Source organism: Ascaphus truei, chromosome 10, assembly GCF_040206685.1.
Source record: "Ascaphus truei isolate aAscTru1 chromosome 10, aAscTru1.hap1, whole genome shotgun sequence".
NCBI classification, from domain to species: Eukaryota; Metazoa; Chordata; class Amphibia; order Anura; family Ascaphidae; genus Ascaphus; species Ascaphus truei.
In genome coordinates, this window is record NC_134492.1 from 48,521,156 (window position 1) to 48,540,989 (window position 19,834).

At 41.4% G+C, this 19,834-nt stretch overlaps 1 protein-coding gene across 2 annotated transcripts in view; it reads right to left on the bottom strand.

Annotated features, from left to right (window-relative positions):
- PLA2G4A (phospholipase A2 group IVA) overlaps positions 1-19,834 on the bottom strand; it is a 163,449-nt gene that overhangs the window by 32,463 nt on the left and 111,152 nt on the right. For both annotated transcript variants that reach the window (XM_075616878.1, XM_075616879.1), the window contains exons 13-14: positions 7,765-7,836; positions 7,180-7,422 (exon numbers count right to left, since the gene is read on the bottom strand). In XM_075616878.1, coding sequence (XP_075472993.1) covers positions 7,180-7,422; positions 7,765-7,836 — 315 coding nt within the window. The remainder of the gene's footprint in view (positions 1-7,179; positions 7,423-7,764; positions 7,837-19,834) is intronic.

Genomic DNA, 19,834 nt, shown 5'->3' on the forward strand with positions numbered 1-19,834 from the left:
AGTCTACCAGAGACTCTCACAGCCGCCACCAGTCTAAGTTCCTTCAAAACTAAATCGGTCACATTTTAATCTGGTCTGTAACTGTTAGATACGCCTATAATATATATATATATATATATATATATATATATATATATATATATATATATATAAAACTATGCATACAATGTCTTGTATATAATGTACTGTATAACCCTTTTCACTCATTGTAACTATGTATTTGTAACCATGTATTTGTCATTATAACTCTGTGCCCTGGACATATTGAAAACGAGAGGTAACAATGTATTACTTCCTGGTAAAACATTTTATAAACAAATAAACAAAGGAAATTATATGCAAAAACATTGGCTGTTTATCTCATTTGCATAGGCTCAACAGTTAATAAATGTCAATACTCTGTGTGTGGTCCTTGTTACAGTGGAAGTGAATGTATTAGATTGAATAATTTTGTTACAAATTTTACATTTATTACATTTGAATGATCCTTTGGGGAGAGTAGATCTACTCTACTCTACTGTACTATAACAAGGACCACACACAGAGTATTGACATTTACTAACTGTAATTTATCATTTGTTATTTACCTGGTTACATGTGGTTGTGGATGTCAATACGTTGGTCGAACCACCAGATGTTTAAAGATTAGAATGATGGAGCATTTTAGACTAATATCAAATGGAGATCTCAATCATCCCGTCTCGAAACATTTTTCCAATTGTTCAAAAGGGGGTCCTAATAATTTCTCTTTCCAGGGTATTGAGATTATTGCACCACTCCCTAGGGGTGGGAATAGGACCCTTCGATTGGATCAACGTGAAGCATTCTGGATCTTCACTTTGAGGACCAGGGTGCCTCACGGGATGAATGTTGATTGGGACCTTACCCATTTTTTATGATTTTCTTTTTTGATAACGGATTGATATGTATCTATTCACTTGATATACTAATTGATGCATAGATACATATATATTAAAGTCTTTCTTGTTTTTATTATTAAAGATATCCGTTTTTATCAAACCTCATAGGTTTTCTGTGCATAAAATAAGATCATACTATTGGGATTTTATTATGAATAATTAATATTTTGTTTTTGATAATTATTTATGATTTAGATTATGTAATAGTTTTGGTTCATTTCTTAATTTCTTTTTGGTTCTTTTATTATCATTTTTTGTTTATTTATTTTTAAGGTTAGTAATTCTTTTGTGCAGTTTCAGTAGGGATAGCCTTGTATTTGTTTAATTATTGCGTAGTAAATTATGATTTAAGTTTAGTCTGATTTTTTTCTTTATTTATTTTTTCTTTAATGTATGGACATTTCATGGCTACCTTATATGTGTAGGATAGAGGGGTTTCCTTCATCTTTGTGGAATTAGATAGTATTATATCTATACATTGCATATCAGTATTAATATCCACTCTTTCATATAAAAAGATATAGTATCATCTTTTATTATCCTTTTGTCATGGGTGTTTATGCAAGTTTATGTGGCATATGTATTTGTATCACAATTTCTAGTTCCATATGATCTGTTTTTTCTTTTGACAGTATATACCTATTTGGTTCGTTTTTAGTTTTTATTTTTCTATGTCTTGTTCGTTTAGTTGTTTGATTAAAGTTTTTTCATTCAATGTATTGACATCCAATCATACCGCCCGTTGTGAGTCACACATTACTGGTGTGACTCATAGATGGGACACACAGTCATGACGTGACCCGATTTCGGGACGCTTAGTGATGACGTCATCACGGGCCGTTTTTTGGCGCAAAATTTTCTCTGTTAAATACCAGGTCATTGTATGTTTCCCCACACCTTGAGAAAGTCCTTTATGGACGAAACGCGTTGGTGCGTTGTCCAACCCCATTGTAAGCTGATCAATTAAATAAACAACTCGTTTTTATTGTACTTGGAGTTGCCCTATTGTCATTTCATGCATTCTGGATGAGGATAGCTGTGCTCCTTTTTTCTCTCATCTGCTGCTCTGTTAGCAAGTAATCTACCTCCCGCTTGGTAGGAGCTTGGTAGGTAGCAGTACAATTCTCTTACTAGGTACTGTAGCAGTACAATTCTCTTACTCCTAGATCTGATCGGCAGCCTTTCACCTCTCCCCAGGAGTCCTGACACCTAGCTGTCCCAACCCTGGTTCCAATCCTATCATTTCTATGGGCAGCTTCAACTAAGTGGGTTGCTGAGTCTACCTCCATAGAAAGGATAAAACAGAGGTACTTTACAGTTTGCAAAACACCATTTACATTTACAGGGCTGACATTTTAATCTCTTTTGAAGTGATTATATACACAGCACTTTACCTTGCAGAACAATGCTAGCACACTAAACTGGGAGAACTGCTAACAAAGGGAATACAGAATACATGCTTACAGACATGGGTTACATTTGCACATCCCTCGTTCTCCCACAGATTTTAAAGACATGTAGCTGTATTAAATATTACTGGGGCAGCCAGCTTGCATGGTTTAAGGGGTAACCAGCTGGGCTTTTACCTTTATTTGGTGATGCCAGCAACCCTACCGTCACAGTCCTTTCCTCGAGGTGGCCCTCCTCCTGCAGCGATACACTATTATGATGTTGCGTCACCATGACAACGTAACGCTGCAAGACTAGAGCTGCTCCGGAGAAGGTAAGAGACATCCCTCTCTCTCTCACTCTTACACACATCCACACTCCCCCAAACACACCTTAACTTGGTCTGCAGCTCCCTCCTCCAGTCGGGCAGAAGTTGTATCCGCAAGCAAACAGGAGGTGGGAGAGTATAGCAGACAGTGACCATATACTGGTACCAATTCTCTACCTCTACACCACAGGCTTGGTATTACAAAACAGACTCTATAAATATACTTAACCTCTACAGCACTGTGGTGTATAGGTAGAGAATGGGTACCAGTATATGAAAGGTCCTGGGTTTGATTCCTGTATGGTATGGTATAATTTATAAAATAAATAAAATAATAATTTATAAATTATACAATAAAATAATAATTTATACATTATTATTTAATTTTTTTAATAAATTTATAAATTATACCATATACAAGAATCAAACCCAGGACCTTTCATATGCTAGTAACAATTCTCTACCTCTAAAAACAAACTTTACATATACATAGTACACAGTGCAGTCAATTGCAATGTGCTGTAGAGGTTAAGTATATTTACAGAGTCTACATACACTGGCGACACACTTTATTCGAGCTCGGCTAGTCCCACGAATTCGGGTATACCCGGGTGTATTGAGGTTTGTGACTGTTTTCTGCCCGAGTGCATTGAGGTATTTTCCAGGCAGGGATTGAAGCATTTTATTCCCGCTGGCTGCAATACTGCACAGTATATATATATATATATACTGCATTACAATTCATGAATTTATGCCATCTGGTAGACACGCGAAGCATTGCAGCCTATTAAATCCTAATCATTATCATTTAACAGATCAGCCGCCCGTCAGCCAGGCATGAACCCAGGCTGGGAAGGCAAACGCAACGGGGCTTGTCATAGGTGAGGAGCGGCGCATTCCAGGTATCTGCCAGGTACATACTGGGTATTTGCTCGAATAAAGTGTGTCGGTGCAGTAATGGACACAGCCCTATGAAGCAGGGAGAGAGAGCCGACAGCTGGAGAGAGCTGCAGGTGCCGGTAAGTCCTCGCGCAGTGAAATTTTATAACGCAGTCTCATTCTGTGAACCTCGTGGACCATGTTATAACGGGGTTCAGCTGTATTATTAGACTTTTAACTTCTCTCCCAGAAGAATACAAGGACCTCCTGGTCTTGGCCTGACCTTTCCCCAACTAGAACCAACGATACACAAACATTACAGAGCAGACTGAGAGAACAAGGACTTCGCTTTTTGGAGAATGCCAAATCTCACTACCAGAGATTACACCTTTTCTCATTATTAAGAACCTTGCGGGAGAATCTAATCAAGTGGGCCAAGTACGTAATCTCTTGGATAGGCAGGTTACGCCCGGTCAAAATTAACTTGCTTCCCAGACTGCAATATTTGTTTAGCTTTCTCCTAATCAATTTCAAAGAACTGGAAAATCTCCAGAGGAAAATATTGGACTATCTGGGAAAATTAAAAACCTAGAATTAAAAGAACCACTGTACATAGACCAATACCCGCTGGAGGACTAGCACTGCCAAACTTGCTACTTATTATATGGCTTCCAGAATTAACCAAATCACCCTATGGCATTTATCTGATAAAAAAAACCCAGATGGGTAGAAATAGAAGCCGAAGAGATACAGCCCCAGACCACGAAATCCTTACTCGTGAGTCCACGAACACAGACCACCAATTACCAAAGTACATCCTATATTATCATACTCTTTCAGACTCTGGAACGCACTAAAATAGAAATATAAGTTGACCACAAAGGAAACAAATATAACCCCCTTATTCCAAAATCCAGCTTTAAAACCAGCAATGACAGTGGCAGACTTCTCATGTGGGAAAAAAAGGAAGTTAGAAAAATAGGAATGCTATGTTTTTTGACAGACTATGTACATTTGCAGAAATCATAGACAAACACAAAGCATGTAGAAGAGAAATGTTTCGATACCTTCAACTGAGACACTTCGTCGCCGCATCCTACTTCCTGGGCAAACCCGGCTCCTCCAACAGATACTTATGTTTGTAAATTCTGAACCCATATGCGAAAGGTATGAACTCAACCCTATACAAAACCTTCCTTTAACATAGCTACACAACAAACTGCTCTATATGAGGCAGCGAGAGGAGGAGCTGAGGGAGTCTTTGGAGTGTGAGGACATTGGGAAGAAATATGGGAATCTGTCTGAAAGGTCTCTTTGAGCATACTAAGAAAAGAAAATATCCTGTATAAACTTCTCGTTCACTGGTATCTTACCCTGGCAAAGGTAAACATAATTTACGCAACCACCTCCCCACTGTGTTTCAAAAAGTGTGGACAGGTGTGGAGCATGTTGCACATGGTGGGAATGAGAGGAAATTAATAATCTATGGACCCAAATCTATACCATCATAAACAGATTTTTATGATTGAGTCTAACCCCAAACTCCTGGGCAGCACCGCTGGATAGACCAATCCCAGGAATTTCTAAGTACCAAGGGAAACTTTCTACCCATCTATTTTCTGCCACCACATGTATGATTGCAACCAACTGGAAGCAATCAGCTCCTGAAATGTCCTCAATCCTTAACAGAAGGTGGAAAATAATGTACATGGAAAGGACAACTGGGTTCCTCTGTGACTTTATAAAAACTTGGGAACCATGGTGCATATCATACCCACAGCCAACTTCACTCATAGATTCCATCGGCATATGAACATTCATAAACGACGAAAGTATCATTGCCACAAACTGCAAACTAAAACAAGGAACCTTTCGTGAAACGGTTACATTTATAGTGATAACTCATAACTGGATACTGTATTTGTATATGACTTTGCTCTCATGATTGATGGTGACCATTCTCCAACCCTTGTCCCCCAACTACCTTTATATTTTTTCAGCTTCGCTTCCCTACAAAAAATGTCAATAAAAATGAAATGAGAAAAAATAAGAAAATGAATACTTTATATTTTTTTTCCAGGTCATCTTACAGTCTTATCTGGAAAGGTTAGAATCATAAACATGCTCTCATGTTGTTACAATTAGACTTTAATTACAGTCCAAAATATTTCAAAATACAGCACCTATCTGGGTTTGTAAGGGGAGCCGATCGCCAATATTTAAATGATTAAGCATGCCACTGCCATTACTTCCCTCTAATTCCAGGAGAAACTGAAATACTTAGGCCCAGATTAACTAAACCCTGATGAATCAGTGAGAACACGCTGACCAAATCAGGCATTATTTTCCCAGAGCCAACTCCAGATTAACCAAGCTAACTGTAAGCAGAAACAACTCATGTCATTTAGTGTATTATAAAATGTTTGAAACGTACATATTGTATGTGTGCTAATAGTAGCTAACAAGTCTACATGGAAAATATTGTCACATTAACCTTTCATTTCCCAGGAGTCCCGTGCACCTAGAGCGTGTTCGAGTGACACGGCTGGTCGCTGGATGCAGGAAATGGAAGTGGATGGAGCTCTATTTCTGCTTTGATCGGGCTAGCTGCTCTGTCAGATGGGCAGCCCAATTACCCCCTAGAAAAAGAGCACTTGCCCATGATGTACCCGTTACATCATAAAAGGTAGACACGGTTAATGTATAACTATTTAAAAAGTTGTTGGCTTTATTAATATCCCCCTTCTCTGCCTATGTGCAGATATTAGTGATATTTATACTTCTTTGACATGGAACAACACACCGACGGAAACTAAGCAACTTTGTAAATTACCCCAAACGTAAGCATGTACTAAATAACATAGCATTATTTCCTAGCTTTAAACATAGTTGTGCTTAGGGAAACTGAGAGAAGTATATGATTTTAGCCCTAATTGCATCCAATTTTGCATACATGGAGATAAAAATGATGCCAGTCTTTTTGATGGAGTAAACATATTTTGTTTAGTGAATCTGGCCTCTAGGGGGTTGCTTTCTAAAGTTTCCTTGGCATAAAACGAGTGCAGAAAACCACACCAAATCTACTAGAGAACAGAAAAAGGAGCTTTTATTTTTGATAAACCTGGGCCAATTCTCTGGCACTAGTTCTGCACTTACTTGCAGCCAAGACGTCTTTACTAAATAACACCCTTTTCACACAACTCAAAAGAGAAGAAGAATAAAAGGTACTACTACTGAACAATTGTAGGCAATATACTGTAGTGCCGACGAGTATTCTAAAACAAATCTGGGGCAATCACCAACAAGACCCAGGTACATGCTGGGTACATGCTGCAACATTTCAGTGACATTTCTGCAGACAGACTAATGGCCCATCGGATTAACACAGCAGGGGTCTCTGACAGTCCCATTCAGTTTGAATGGGACTGCCAGGGACCCCTGCTGTTAATCTCTGCAAAAATGTCACTGAAATGTTGCAGCATGTACCCAGCATGTACCTGGATCTTGTTGGTGATAGCCCCAGATTTTCCAAGGCACGTTTAAGGCAAGTTTCAGAATACTCGTCGGCGCACCTGTATACAATATTAATGCGGATTGTTGAATGGTGCCTTCTAATTCAGAACTTTACCTAAAACATATGATGGGCCCTCAGGACTTTCTTACCTGCGACTGCAGCATCCATCTCATCGTCGTCCACAGATTCCTGGGTACCAAATTCTGCCAGAGGAGACAAGGGATATGACGTGTTGAGGTTTAAGCCCAACATGAAGTTATGCACTTTGCCAGCTCTTCCTTCACGGGTGTTAAAAAGGGCAGTGTCACTCACTACGGCCATCAACATACGCTGGACCCAACTGGCTTGATTGTTTCTTTGGTATTCCTCTTCAGCTTTAGTATTTTCACTACCTATAGTAAAGAGGAAGAATAAATGGGTGTGTGTAAATGAGCGGAATATAATAGTTATGTGCTAGAAATAAGAAGCAATGTCACTCAAAGTAGAGAAAAGCAAAGGGAGCGGGAAGAAAAGTAGAAGAGAATATGAAAAGAAAGGGAAAGGAGAAGACAAGAAAGGAGAAGACAAGTGAAAAGGAAAAAAGATAAGGAAGAAGAGGAGAAAAGAGAAAGGGAGAGAATAAGAGACAGGGAACTACCGACAAATATCTTCTCAATTATTATTTCCTATAGGCAGAAGCAAACCAAGTGCAAAACCAGAACTGCCTGTTTTTTATAGTAGAAAATGTGTTTTACCTTTTGGTTCATGTAACTCATCATCACTGTCAGAACTGTCATTGCTCAGTATGTGCTTTGGTTTAAGGTTTTCTAATTGGGAAAAAAAAGCAGACAGACAATCACTTAAGTTTTGTGTAGCCCAAACTTATAAAAGAGACGTCAATGAATAATTACATACAGTACATGACAAAGACACGAGGTAACATTGTACTATGCCAAATTTTTGATGATATTGACATCAGAATGTTGGGTTTAAATACAAGACGCACTTTATAGAAAACTGAACAAATGTTTCAATTGTAATGTATGCTGTAAAACACTACAACAATTTTACAATTGTATTAATTCATTCTCTCCTAGTGAAGATCATATTGATCTACAATAACATTAGGCATAGATAAATGTGGAAGCAAGATAGTAGTATTTCCTGTTTGAGATGCGTCATATTTTCCACGGAGTAAATATGAAAGCAGAACATTTTTTTTTTTGCATCTATTTATTTAGATTTCTGAGCATCACCCAAATAATAAGCATAGAAATGTCTTGGAGCAATCACAAAATAGCCTCATATATACTCAAGCTTGAAGTGTCTGAAACATCTTAACATTATACAGTAGCCATCATGAAATAAACAAGGGTAGGCTAAGAAAAATATTTTTGTTGGCACAGTTAAACATATTTCAAGGAACACATGGTAATAATCTATTGTCCAGTAATCTTATGCCAGGAAATTGTACGCTAGCAAACTAATCATACATTCAATTTAGTGAGCTGTTTTATGAATCCCCAGAAGATTGCGCATACCCTGGAATACTCAAAACTCAAAGTTTATCCCTTGATCATAATGTAGAGATCTGGGTAGAACTGTTGACATACAATTCCCTCTACCATGGCTTTGCTACTGTATGGGCCCCCTAATCTAGTACGGAATAAGTCATCAGTCCATTTGGAAGAATATTTAACCACTACCGTACAAGGACATTAATTCCCATTGATGGTGGTTGGTAGGTGACCTAGTATATCCAGGGTTACTCTTTGCATGGGGCAACACGCTTGAATAGACATCAAGGAAGCCCTCGGGGCCCCAAATACTTCCCATGTGTTATAATAATTTCTTACTGCACTGTACCAGGATTGCCAATAATGCCGAGCCAGACCTTTTGGGTAAGATCAGGGCTTCCCACAGCCTGTGCCAGCTTGCGAACGAGCAACCTATGATATATGCAGACGTCAAGCCATACATCCTGAAACTTCTTCAACTGGGATATGTCTTGGCCAATATCTGGAAACTCTATCCAACCTTCATCATTCCATTTCTTCAGAGTATATAGGTCTGAAGAAGTGGAATGATGAAGGCTGCATAGAGTTTCCAGATATTGGCCAAGAGATGCCCCAGTTGAAGAAGTTGCAGGATGTATGGCTAGATGTCTGCATACAGGCATACCCCGCTTTAAGTACACTCACTTTAAGTACACTCGCGAGTAAGTACATATCGCCCAATATGCAAACGGCAGCTCACGCATGCGCCTGTCATCACGTCCTGAACAGCAATACCGGCTCCCTACTTGTACCGAAGCTGCGCGCAAGCGGGGAGGCTATAGAGCCTGTTACAAATGCGTTATTTACACCAGTTATGCACATATATGATGATTGCAGTACAGTACATACATCAATAAGTGGGGGAAAGGCAGTGCTTCACTTTAAGTACATTTTCGCTTTACATACATGCTCCGGTCCCATTGCGTACGTTAATGCGGGGTATGCCTGTATATCATAGGTTGCTTCAACATCTTGATGGGAGTTTTGTTTGCAGGAAGGACATTAACTTGGCCTAGCATGATGGCAGTAACTTCCTCTGCTATGGTGTCAGGAGAAAGCATCTGCACTCTGATGCAGCTTCCCTGCCCTGTATTCAATTTGGTAATCAAACATGGCCAGTTGCTGATGGAAGTTATGGAGCCACCTCAATGAATTGTGATCAGTCCTTAGAAGCAAAGCAAAATGTGTTTAAAATATTGATTAAACTTTACGTAGCTCTTCCCTTTTAGTGGCATAATGTATCTTAGTCAGGACCCGACTTGCATATGTGATCACCCTCTCCTTGCTGTCCTGTCTAGGTAGAACCTTCCAAGTCCCACACTACTGGCGTCTGTATCTAATGTAAATGGCAGCTGAGGATCAGAATATGTCAGCACCAGAACCGAGAGAAGCCATCTCATTAGTTCCATAAATACATTTTGGCATTAGTCTTCCACGTAAAGTTGTGCCATTCTCTGTCAAGTTATGCAGGGAACATGCTAGGCTTGAAAACTCTGAGCTAAATCGGCAGTGATAAGAAGCCAGTCCTAGGAAACATCTGACACCTTTCACAGCTTCCACCTTCTCAGGAAATGATGTGGGCTAAATACTTCTCCTTTTCATTAAAAAGTTGGCATTTGGAGGCCTAACTTTCAAGTCAGCCTCTGTTATCTTTTCCAGCAATGCTTGCAGTTTCTTCAGGTATTCTTCAAATCTTTGACCAATTACTATAATATCATCCAGATAAACCAAACAGGATGTTCCCTGCAGATCTGGTTGCACGATGTCCATCAGCCACTAGAATGTGCTGAGGGCATTACACAACTCAAATGATAGCCCATAAAACTCAAACAGTCAATGTTAGGTGGCGAATGTAGTCTTAGTTCCGTCAGCTAGGCACAATTCTAACTGCGAATACTCGCTAGCCATATGACTTGTTGAAAACAAGTGGCCATTAGATCCAAGGTGTTATCAATCCCAGAAAGGGCATATACATTCTTGACAATCATACTGTTAGGAAGTTGATTGTCCACACACACAGATGAACGTCCCCACCCTACTTTCATGCCAGGAAGATTGGGGTTGCCCATGGGCTAGAAAAATAAGTCCCAACTCCTCTTTCCCATAATTCCTGGAGTTGCTCATCAAACTCCTGCTGAACATGAATTGGGACTTGCCTTACTGCTTCAATTCTCCTCAATCAATCTTGTGTGGCATTAGTCCTGAGAAGCCTAGATCATGGTTACTAGTGCTGAACACTTCCTCACATTGCATTAAAACATCAGCTATTGCCTGCACTTGAGTTGCTTCCAAATTTCTCTCATGTAGTTTCAATTCTTCAACCAGACCTTTTGCATTCCGAGGGATCCTCCCTTTAACAAACGGATCGGGTACTTTCATGAAATGTTGCATGCTCCTTACTCCTAATTTCCTGGCTAGAGTGTGTTTCTTCATTTCCACCAATACCCCACTTGTGAATTGGGAAACAGTCTGATCACCATGTTGGCATACCTCACCTGGGGTTCAGTAGTCACATTTACTTACAGAATTCTAACAGGAATTAAACCCTGCAGAGTTCTTCACAGAGAATACACCACAAGTCCTTCTGCCTTGCAAGTGCAGTCTCCAGTAGTCCATCCAAAACTTGTTCAGGTCAGGACTTTTCCCACCACCACCATCCTACTTCAGGCAGGCATGGTCACATTATTTTCCCTTATAACCTCCCGTACCTAACCAACAATGTGGCTGGACCATGCTTCAATTTGTCCCCCGAGTGTGGATTATGGAAACGTGTGAGCAACAATCTATCAGAAAACAGTAGGGGTTGTCATCAATCTTCCTATCAAAATAGTAGCTCCTCAAAGCTAAAATGTAGTGAACTTTATAATAGTCATAAGCACACAACATTGCTGATGAAGGAACCCACAGATGTGAGTATAAGTTTGTAAAGCCATGCTGCAGAAAAGGAAATCTCAAGAAAACCGTTGTTGTATAGGTGCGCCAACAAGTATTCGAAAACTTGCCTTGGAAAATCTGGGGCTATCACCAACAAGATCCAGGGTACATGCTGCAAACATTTCAGTGACATTTCTGCAGAGACTAAAGGCCCATCGGATTAACACAGCAGGGGTCCCTGGCAGTCCCATTCAGTTTGAATGGGACTGCCAGGGACTCCGCTGTTAATCCGATGGGCCATTAGTCTGTCTGCAGAAATGTCACTGAAATGTTGCAGCATGTACCCAGCATGTACCTGGGTCTTGTTGGTGATAGCCCCAGATTTGTTTTAGAATACTGGTCGGCACTACAGTATGTAGCTGCTCTACTTCTGTGATTATTCACCATTATTGTACACTTGCCATTAGTAGAAAGATCCTCAGCACACAACCCAAATAAGAGTTCAAATTTGATTCCTAATCAGCAAATTTGTTTTGTATTTTTTTGTTGTTGAGATCTTCAATCTCTTAACATTGCCTACTAAAAGTTCTAACAGAACATAGCAGCACAAATTGGATTTTATCCCTGATCTGCTCTACTGCTTCCTGTAACGGTTGGGCATTTCCAATCTGTGTGTCAATAACACAACTATTTACAACGAATATTTTCATTTATAATGTTAGCTCTATGCGAGGGATTATATGGTGGTAGCCAAACACCCATTAACCATTCCATTACTGTACAGAAATGTCCAAGGTCATGACCAGTTTATCTTTAACCGAGCAATCCCGTTGAAAATCAACTTGGAAACAGTGCCCAATTACAAGCCAGACACAATTTTGCTTAAAAATAAATATATCAAGTTTCATTTGATTCTATCTGCCATGATGTTCTAAGGGGTGCAGGGATATTCAGAGGCACTTTTTCTCACTTGGAAAAGTCTGAGGGAGTTCAGAAATAGAGGATGGAGATGCGCCTTTTTGAAAGACATGACATCTTTGAAATGGGAATTGAATCTTTAACGTAAATGGTATAGTTGAGCTACCAAGAAAACGGAACGCATTCAAAATGGCTTTAAATAGTTTATTGAACCGTGCACAGGAAACACTAGGAGTTATTAATGATCCTGCGCACCAGGCATTTTTGTTCACTAAATGTTAGCTCTATGCGAGGGATTATATGGTGGTAGCCAAACACCCATTAACCATTCCATTACTGTACAGAAATGTCCAAGGTCATGACCAGTTTATCTTTAACCGAGCAATCCCGTTGAAAATCAACTTGGAAACAGTGCCCAATTACAAGCCAGACACAATTTTGCTTAAAAATAAATATATCAAGTTTCATTTGATTCTATCTGCCATGATGTTCTAAGGGGTGCAGGGATATTCAGAGGCACTTTTTCTCACTTGGAAAAGTCTGAGGGAGTTCAGAAATAGAGGATGGAGATGCGCCTTTTTGAAAGACATGACATCTTAGAAATGGGAATTGAATCTTTAACGTAAATGGTATAGTTGAGCTACCAAGAAAACGGAACGCATTCAAAATGGCTTTAAATAGTTTATTGAACCGTGCACAGGAAACACTAGGAGTTATTAATGATCCTGCGCACCAGGCATTTTTGTTCACTAAACATTTTAATCTACTGATCCGCAAACAGTCAACAGAGAGAGGAAGGCAAAGCCCTAATAAACAAACATCATCTCGTTTAATTACATTTGATTAGTTTGTTCCACAAAAATCTCAAGTGAAGAAAAGAAAATCTCCAAGCAAACTGTGACACACACTATTACAACACAACAAAATGACTGCAAAGAAAGCCAGAGAAGCCTTTCAGAGGCAGAGATAGTGATTATACGTTAGCACTGTATGACTCATGGAAGAAAAGAAAAAGCTGCATGAAATTTCTATTACATCAAAATAAAGAAAAAATAATGGAAATATAATCTCTTTACTGGAGGTATGCTATGCTACCTTTCTAAAAATATCTGCAAGCAAGGTGGAAAATAGCCCTCTTTTTCTTTTGTGAAAATGTATTATACAAAATGATGGATTATGTTACATTTGTTCAGCGATAATCTATCTTGAATGTCTAATGCCATATCAATGAAAAAGTACACGTAAGGTAAATTTGACATGTGAAATATTATTTTACATACATGGGAATTACAAAGAAATGGCGTCAGTGGCTTTTCCCTAAACCACAAAAATTCAGATACTGAATTGTGCTATATATAGCATGAAGGGCACTTCTGGGACAATATACATTGTACCTATTCATTTCAGCGTGGTGACAAATGGTAAATGCAAATAAGATACAAGTACTGTATCATAGTGACACAATATTTGCCATTGTGGGGTTATGTTACCAGAAACCAAGAATAACATCTTGTACTTTCTCAAGGGGTTCATATTTTCAAGAAACATGCTTATGACTATTTCAAGCAAGAAAATAATGTCACAAGCACTGATATGCTACTACTGTAAAAATTATTACATTGTAAAAATTTCTACCACTAAAGTGGACTACAGTAAACTACTATCAGGGATATTTTTTTTTTTTTTTGTATCCCGGGTGGTGAAAAAGTAATTTCACCTCAAAAACCGTGCTCGTGGTCAAGTGAGAACAGGTGCGCAAAACATGTGACAGTCTTCTCCGGAGAGTAGGCTAGTCCGGTTCCATGACGTCTTCCTCCGAAGAGTCCGACGTCCTTCTCGTTCCCTCCTAGTGCAGCAGGCGCCGCAGGAGGGTCCAAGTCTTTAGGGTTTTCAGCTTTCGCCTACTAACCCACCGTAGTCTTTTCCCGAAGGAGGGGCGACCACCGACCAGCACTTAGTCTTCTTGCTCTCCGAAGAAAGAAGGGTGACTATAACCCGACAAACGAAACATCAAAAATCCATGGTGCGAGTGCTCCAGTGCGCTGTGTGATGCAGTGCAGGAGGTGCTCAAACGAAACAACAACAAAAATGTGCACAAGTGCACGCCAGACCCGGAAGCCTGGCGGGTGAAAAAATAATGGCGAACCCCTCAGCGGAAGGCAATAAGGGGTGCCAGTGCAGAAAATGTAGGGGTGTGCAAATTATCCGTGCAATGTCAAGTGCTGTGCAGCGTGCAGCAAATGACTCCGCCAGGTCAACCACTCCTGGGGTGCCGTGATAAGATAGCCCGGGCTACATATCCGCCTTCCCGGCCATGACCAGACCAAGTGTGACTACTACACTTGATCTTAGCCAAAAGGCTATATATATATATTACTGAGTTAAGTTATGGTGAGTAAAAAAAGTGACAAAAACCCTCCACAGGAAAGCAAATATGCAAATACAACTGTATGCTCATCTGCATGTCTTAGGCAGGTCTGCAACCCCGCCTTTCCCCATTATCACCCAGCATACAGCACTTCCACTGCAGCAAGGGATTCTGGGAAATGACATGCAAATGAGCACACAATGTCACTTTTTGCCTCAAAAATCATTTTTAACATGGTTCCCTATAGGCTTAAGCTTGCTGCATGGTCACAGCTTTGAGCACAGCCAGGTTTAAGGTGCATACCCAGAAAACCCAGAATACCCAGAAAACCACCCACAGACAGCTGTTTCGACCTTAATGGGTCTCATCAGTGTGGGGTTGACTTTAACTGGGAGCAGATTTTCTACACTTACCTGTTCCAGTTGAAGCTCTTCCGTTATGAGCCCAGTTTGAGACCCGTTAAGGTCAGTTGACTCACCACGCCCCAAGTCCTGTAGCGCTCTTCCGAGAATGGCGGCTATTTTGGATCGTCTCTCAACCCTCAATGACATCGGGGAGGAGCCGGATGACGTCAGAGGAGGAACTGGCAGATCTCGCGAGAGATCCTCATCGAGGTGGACAGGCAACATCCAAGATGGCGCCGGAGACGGCCGGAAAAGGCGGGACACCGACACCTCCCACGGAAATCCGGCAGGAGATCTGATGGCGGACCAAAGAGCCAGCGGTGACCCAGAGGGGAGAGGAAGACGAGCATAAAGAAGTTGCGGTCTATTGTGGCCCTGGGATGGAGGGAGGGGCTCAATAAAGAAGTCGGAGCCATAATAAAGAGGCCGGGAGAGGAGTTGGTTTCTGGGCGGAGAAGGGGGTCCAATAGGCCAGAATAAAAGTAAATGAAAAAATCTTAAAATCAAAGTAGACGGGGGAGGAGTGGAAACATCAGACCATTAGCAAATATATATTCCAGCTAAAAAGGGGAGGGGGTGCAAGGGAGGCACAGCCTTACATACGCTAGGGTAGAGGAATTAATAGAGTGGCTAGAGGCACGTCTGAAAAACATGCAAGGGTGCATAGCTGCACATATATCGTATGCCCATGCAAACACAAGAGTACTTCCCCCCCCCACCCCCCCCTCGGGTGATTGGCCCCGCAAGTAACGCCGGGAATTCTGTTGCTCCCCCCAAAATAGCCTACACAGATAGCTATCCAGAGCTTAAAAAAAAAAAATACAGAACTAACAGTGGGCAGAGGAACCCAAGAAAAAGAATAAGGCAAGGGGTTATCAAAATTAAAAGGGAGGTCTAACCTAAGTAATAGAGCTTATAGGAGGATCAGAGTCAACTTGTTATTAGAGGGGGTTCACACTAGAGGTTAATAGAAAACAGTTGAGTTATATGTTTAAGTAGGGTGATAGGGGAATTAATGTACACAGGGAAATATGCTGGAGCCAAATCTATATATCTATATCTATCTATCTATCTATATATATATATATATATATACAGTGTTCGACAAACCTATACATTTGCTCACCCCGGGCGAGTGGATTCAACCCCATGGCGAGTAAATATTGGCCCAAGCAGCACACGTTTGGTACAAGGTGGCGAGTAGATTTTTTTGGTGTGGCGAGTAGATTTTTTGGTGATTTGTCAACCACTATATATATATATATATATATATATATATATAGAGTATATATATATATATATATATATATATATATATATATATATATATATATATATAGAGAGAGAGAGAGAGAGAGAGAGAGAGAGAGAGAGAGAGAGAGAGAGAGAGAGAGAGAGAGAGAGAGAGAGAGAGAGAGAGAGAGAGAGAGAGAGAGAGAGAGAGAGAGAGAGAGAGAGGTTTAAGGATGAGATTAGCAAGATTAAGACAGAGGACCGGAAACAGCCACGGGCTGGGAAGGCGGTCCGGTCTTCGCTATGTGCCTACAATTTCGGGCAGGGGTCTACACCCCGGGTACCGAAAAAGTCCTTAGGAGGACTGGGAAGGGAGCCACCAGGTCGGAAGGTAGAGACCTGGTAGATGCTCCCCGGGATTCCCAGGTCCCGAAGGCAAGAGTGGGGCAATGGTCCTGGACCATTGAGTCCCTGCCAACTCAATGTACCTTCCCTCATGTGTCATGTGTACCTTTTGTGTCATCCCTCCCCCACCCTACCTTCTGCTTAGGTGGTGCAACGCTGGAGCTTGTTGAGCTGCGGGACATCGCAGGGGGGAGGAGACCCCCTGGTGGCGCCCCGACATCTACCATGGGAGCTCGTCAGAGGATAGGTAAGACTAGACCCCCAACATGACACTGACAGTTATATCCCATAATGCCAAGGGGTTAAACTGCCCCCGTAAATGGAAGGTGGCCCTCAATGATTATAAAAGAAAAGGGGCAGACGTAGTCTTAATTCAGGAGACACATTTCAGCACCACCAGCTTCCCGAAATATTTTGATAAGCAATTCAGACAGGTGTTTCTATCCTCCGCAAAGGAGAAGAAACGTGGAGATGCAATACTAATACATAACAGAATGGGGATGGTGGTAGACACAGTAAAAAAAGATAAAGAAGACAGGTTCCTCTTGCTTGCAGGGAATATAAATCAGCAGCCTATTACGATCGCGACAGTCTATGCTCCGAATGGACACGACTCCGCTTTCTATACAACGACATTCTCAGCTATCCAAAAACATGCTAAAGGCGCCTTGATCATGGGAGGCGACTTCAACACAGTATTAAACACAGACCTCGACAGATCAGGTCCCCCCAGGCTGGGCACACCGACAAGGTTCAAGGCCCTAGAACAGGGGCTAAGGGACTTGGGGCTGTTGGACGTTTGGAGGGAATTTCACCCCTTTGACAAAAACTACACTTTTTACTCACACCCCCATAAATCCTTCAGCAGAATCGATTACTTCTTTGTCGATAGCAGACTGGTCCCACAGATCTCACATACTGGGATCCACGATATTTTGTGGTCAGATCATGCACCAATAGAGCTCAGGTGCACACAATTAGGGCTGGACAGGCCAGGAGCAAATTGGAAACTAAACGAGTCCTTACTTAAAATACCCGAATTACAAGAGACAATTAGAGGAGAAATCACGCACTTCTTTAGAGAAAATGAAGGAAGTGTCCGCTCCCATATCACCCTCTGGGAGGCACATAAAGCAACACTAAGAAGGGCTCTCATCAGTTTGGCGGCCAAGAGAAAGAGAAATGTAAAAATCACAGAAGGTCAGAACGATTTGAAAAACCTATGGGATCAACATAAGAGGTCTCCAGACCCAGTAATCCTCCAAAAATTTAGAGACACTCAGATTAAGCTGAATCTGTTGCTGACCACCCATGCCGAGAAATCAATGACTTGGTCAAGGAGGAAATTTTTTGAAAAAGCAAACAAGCCAGATACCTTATTGGCCAAGATGCTCAATCCCAAAGATAAGACCTACAATATCCAAGCTATTCGAACAAAATCCGGCATAATCACCGCCAACCCTAAAAATATAGTAGGAGAATTCAAGCACTTCTATGAGGAATTATATGATGGAAGGAAGGTGACCCGCTCCACAGGTACAGAGAAAACCCTGACAGATTTCCTGAAGGGTTTGAATTTGCCTGGTGGTGAGGTTGATAGAGAGGTGATGGGCAGAGTCTTTACAGCGGAGGAGGTCTCCGAGGTCATCACAAACTTGAAACCCTCTAAAGCCCCGGGTCCTGACGGATTCTCAAACCTATATTACTAAAAATATACGAAACAATTGACCCCTTATCTCCTCCGTATGAACAACCAAGTACTAGAGGGCACCCCCTTCCCCCAGCACATGCTCCATGCGTCAATCTCAGTGATACATAAACAGGGTAAGGACCCACTGGACTGTAGAAGCTACAGGCCAATATACCTGATAAATTCAGACATCAAAAGCTACGCTAAATTATTGGCCAATCGATTGAGTCTCATCCTGCCCAGACTAGTGCACCCAGATCAAGTCCGGTTTATCACGGGTCGACACGCTGCAGATAATACCCGACGAATCATTGATCTGCTAGAAATAGCCAATACAAGATCAATACCGGTTATGGTGCTTAGTCTGGATGCCGAAAAAGCGTTCGACAGGATAGACTGGCCATACTTAGAAGCCACGCTTGGAGCATTTGGGCTGGGCACAAAATTGACAAAAGCCATCCTCTCATTATACTCTGCACCGTCAGCCAGGGTGACCCCTCCGACCCCTTCATGATTAGAAGCGGAACGCGGCAGGGCTGCCCGCTCTCTCCCCTACTTTTTGCATTATTCATGAAACCCTTAGCTGCTCAGATAAGAGACAGTAAAGATATATCGGGTATTGGCATTGGAAACCAGTCGCATAAAGTGGCACTGTATGCGGATGATGTATTCCTGACAATATCTAGGCCCCTCACCTCTCTGCCAAACTTATTCGACCTATTGGGGAGGTTTCAACAGGATCTCCGGATTCAAAATAAACCAAGCTAAATCTGAAGCCATGAATATAAATTTACCTAAACACATGGAGAAGCTGATCGCCCTCAATTTCAACTTCAATTGGCAGCAGAAACAAATTAAATACCTAGGAGTCAATGTCACCAAGACTACTAAACAGCTGTACCAGGCAAATTATCCAAAACTCATACAAACCTTGAGAGAGGACGTTAGGCGTTGGGCCAAATACAACATTTCATGGATAGGGAAGATTCACTGCATTAAAATGAACCTGTTGCCTCGCCTTTTATACCTTTATCAGACCCTCAAAGTGCCGTTAGGATTGAGGGATATCCTCTCGCTTCAATCCGAGATAGATAAATTTATCTAGGGAGGGAAAAGAGCGCGAGTGAGTAAGCAGATAATGCGCAAACAAACGGGGGCGGGAGGGCTAGCGGTACCTTGCTTGTTATCCTATTACAAAGCGGCACAATTATGCCAAATTGTGCAATGGCACACCACCTCAGACTCAAAGAGATGGGTAGATCTGGAGAAAGAACTCTGCTCCCCGGTTGAGCTGGAACACTTAATTTGGCTCCCCAAAAAGGCGCAATTAAGCACCAAACAGCCGCTTTCCTCAATGGCCAACTCACTCTCGGTGTG